The sequence below is a fragment of the Panthera pardus genome, unplaced genomic scaffold (assembly GCF_024362965.1).
Source record: "Panthera pardus isolate Hobbes unplaced genomic scaffold, ASM2436296v1 HiC_scaffold_13, whole genome shotgun sequence".
Classification (NCBI taxonomy): Eukaryota; Metazoa; Chordata; class Mammalia; order Carnivora; family Felidae; genus Panthera; species Panthera pardus.
Window position 1 is genome coordinate 183,209,224 of NW_026526688.1, and position 1,736 is coordinate 183,210,959.

Sequence of the window (1,736 nt, forward strand, 5' to 3'; positions counted from 1 at the left end):
AGAAAATAAATAAACCAAAAGCAGAATCAGAACTATAAGTACAGAGAACAAACTGATGGTTGCCAGAGCGGAGGAGAGTGGGGGTTGGGCAAAATAGGTGACGGGGAGAAGGAGACACAAGACTCCAGTTACAGAGTGAGTAAGTCATGGGATAAAAAGCAGAGTAGAAGGAATACAGTCAATGATACTGCAAGGGGACAGATGGTAACCAAACTTGTGGGTGAACACAGCATAATGCAGAGACTTGGCAAATTACTAAGTTGTACCCCTGAAACTAACACAACATCGTGTGTCAAATATACTTTAATAAAAAAAAAATAAGATAAGATTTCCTTTTTAAAAAAGAAAACAGGGGCGCCTGGGTGGCTCGGTCGGTTAAGCGTCCGACTTCGGCTCAGGTCATGATCTCACGGTCCACGCGGGGTTCGAGCCCCGCGTCGGGCTCTGTGCTGACAGCTCAGAGCCTGGAGCCTGTTTCAGATTCTGTGTCTCCCTCTCTCTGTGACCCTCCCCCGTTCATGCTCTGTCTCTCTCTGTCTCAAAAATAAATAAACGTTAAAAAAAATTAAAAAAAAAAAAGAAAATATACAAATAGCCAACCAACATGTGAAAAAAATGTCCATCTTGGTCGTAATAGAGGTAACAGTAGTCGCCAGTGTGTGCCATCGTGTGGCGGGCAGAGCAGCAAGAGGAACAGATTCAAGCAGGCTTCTGCAGAGCAATATGACAAACTATATCAAAAGTCTTAGCCCCAGACACCATCCTGCGCCCACACGTGTGTGCCCCTAATGTCAGCTGGTCCCCCCCCAGACCCCTTGGGCGCCAACCCGAGTCCCCATTTCCGCTCCAACAAGATGAAAGAAACTCTCACGAACCGGGAGAAACTCGCCAACCTGCGAGCACAAGGGTGCATTGGTGGGAAAGGAACCGCTGGCCCAAAGGAGAAGGTGGTTTGCAGGCGATAAAAAACAAACAAAACCTCAGTTCACCTTAAAGAAGTTAGGGCTGAACAAGATCTCCGGTATTGAAGAAGTGAGTGTGTTCCCAAACCGAGGAACAGCCATCTACCTTCACAACCCTACAGTCCAGGTCTCCCCGGCAGCGAGCACTTTCACCATCACAGGCTATGGGGAGACCGAGCAGGTGACAGAAACGCTACCCAGGATCTTAAACCATCGCGGTGCAGTGGGTCTGACTAGTTTGAGAAGTGGGTCTGACCGAGCTCTGCCCATGCAACCTGTGGCTGGAAAAGCAGCACTGGCTACCGAAGAGGGTGAAGATGAAGTTCCAGATGTTGTGGAGAATTTTGATGCAGCTGAAGAAACCACGGGGAGCTGCTATTTTATATTAGGATTGCTTTTTAAAACGTTGTTTATGGATCTCATACGATCTAGATCGCTAGCATGTTTAAGCCCAAGCCCCTTGGGCCCGGGCTTTGCAGTTTTTGCTTAGACACAATTCATTCTTTGCAGCTAATTAAGCTACAGAAGTCAGGGAATAAAGTGTGAAACAAGGTTAAAAAAAAAAAAAAAAGAAACCTTAAGCAAGCACGTCCCCTACCCAGCAATTCTACCCCTAGGAGTTTATGTCATACAAAGAAATGAATAAGTGTATTCATTTAAACATTATTTATAATAAAAATTTGGAATCAACCTATGACAGTAAACAGTTAATCAAAAAAAAAAAAAATAAGAAGAAAGAAAAAAATTTACTTCATCTGTGAAAAAGAAGGAATT

General features: G+C 44.6%; 1 protein-coding gene across 1 annotated transcript; it reads left to right on the forward strand.

Moving 5' to 3' along the window:
• Nucleotides 1-854: 854 nt before the first annotated feature.
• LOC109269547 (transcription factor BTF3-like) lies at nucleotides 855-1,452 on the forward strand. The gene is given in 2 exon segments (XM_053900721.1): nucleotides 855-952; nucleotides 954-1,452. Coding segments are annotated over 2 exon segments (597 nt in total).
• Nucleotides 1,453-1,736: the final 284 nt, after the last annotated feature.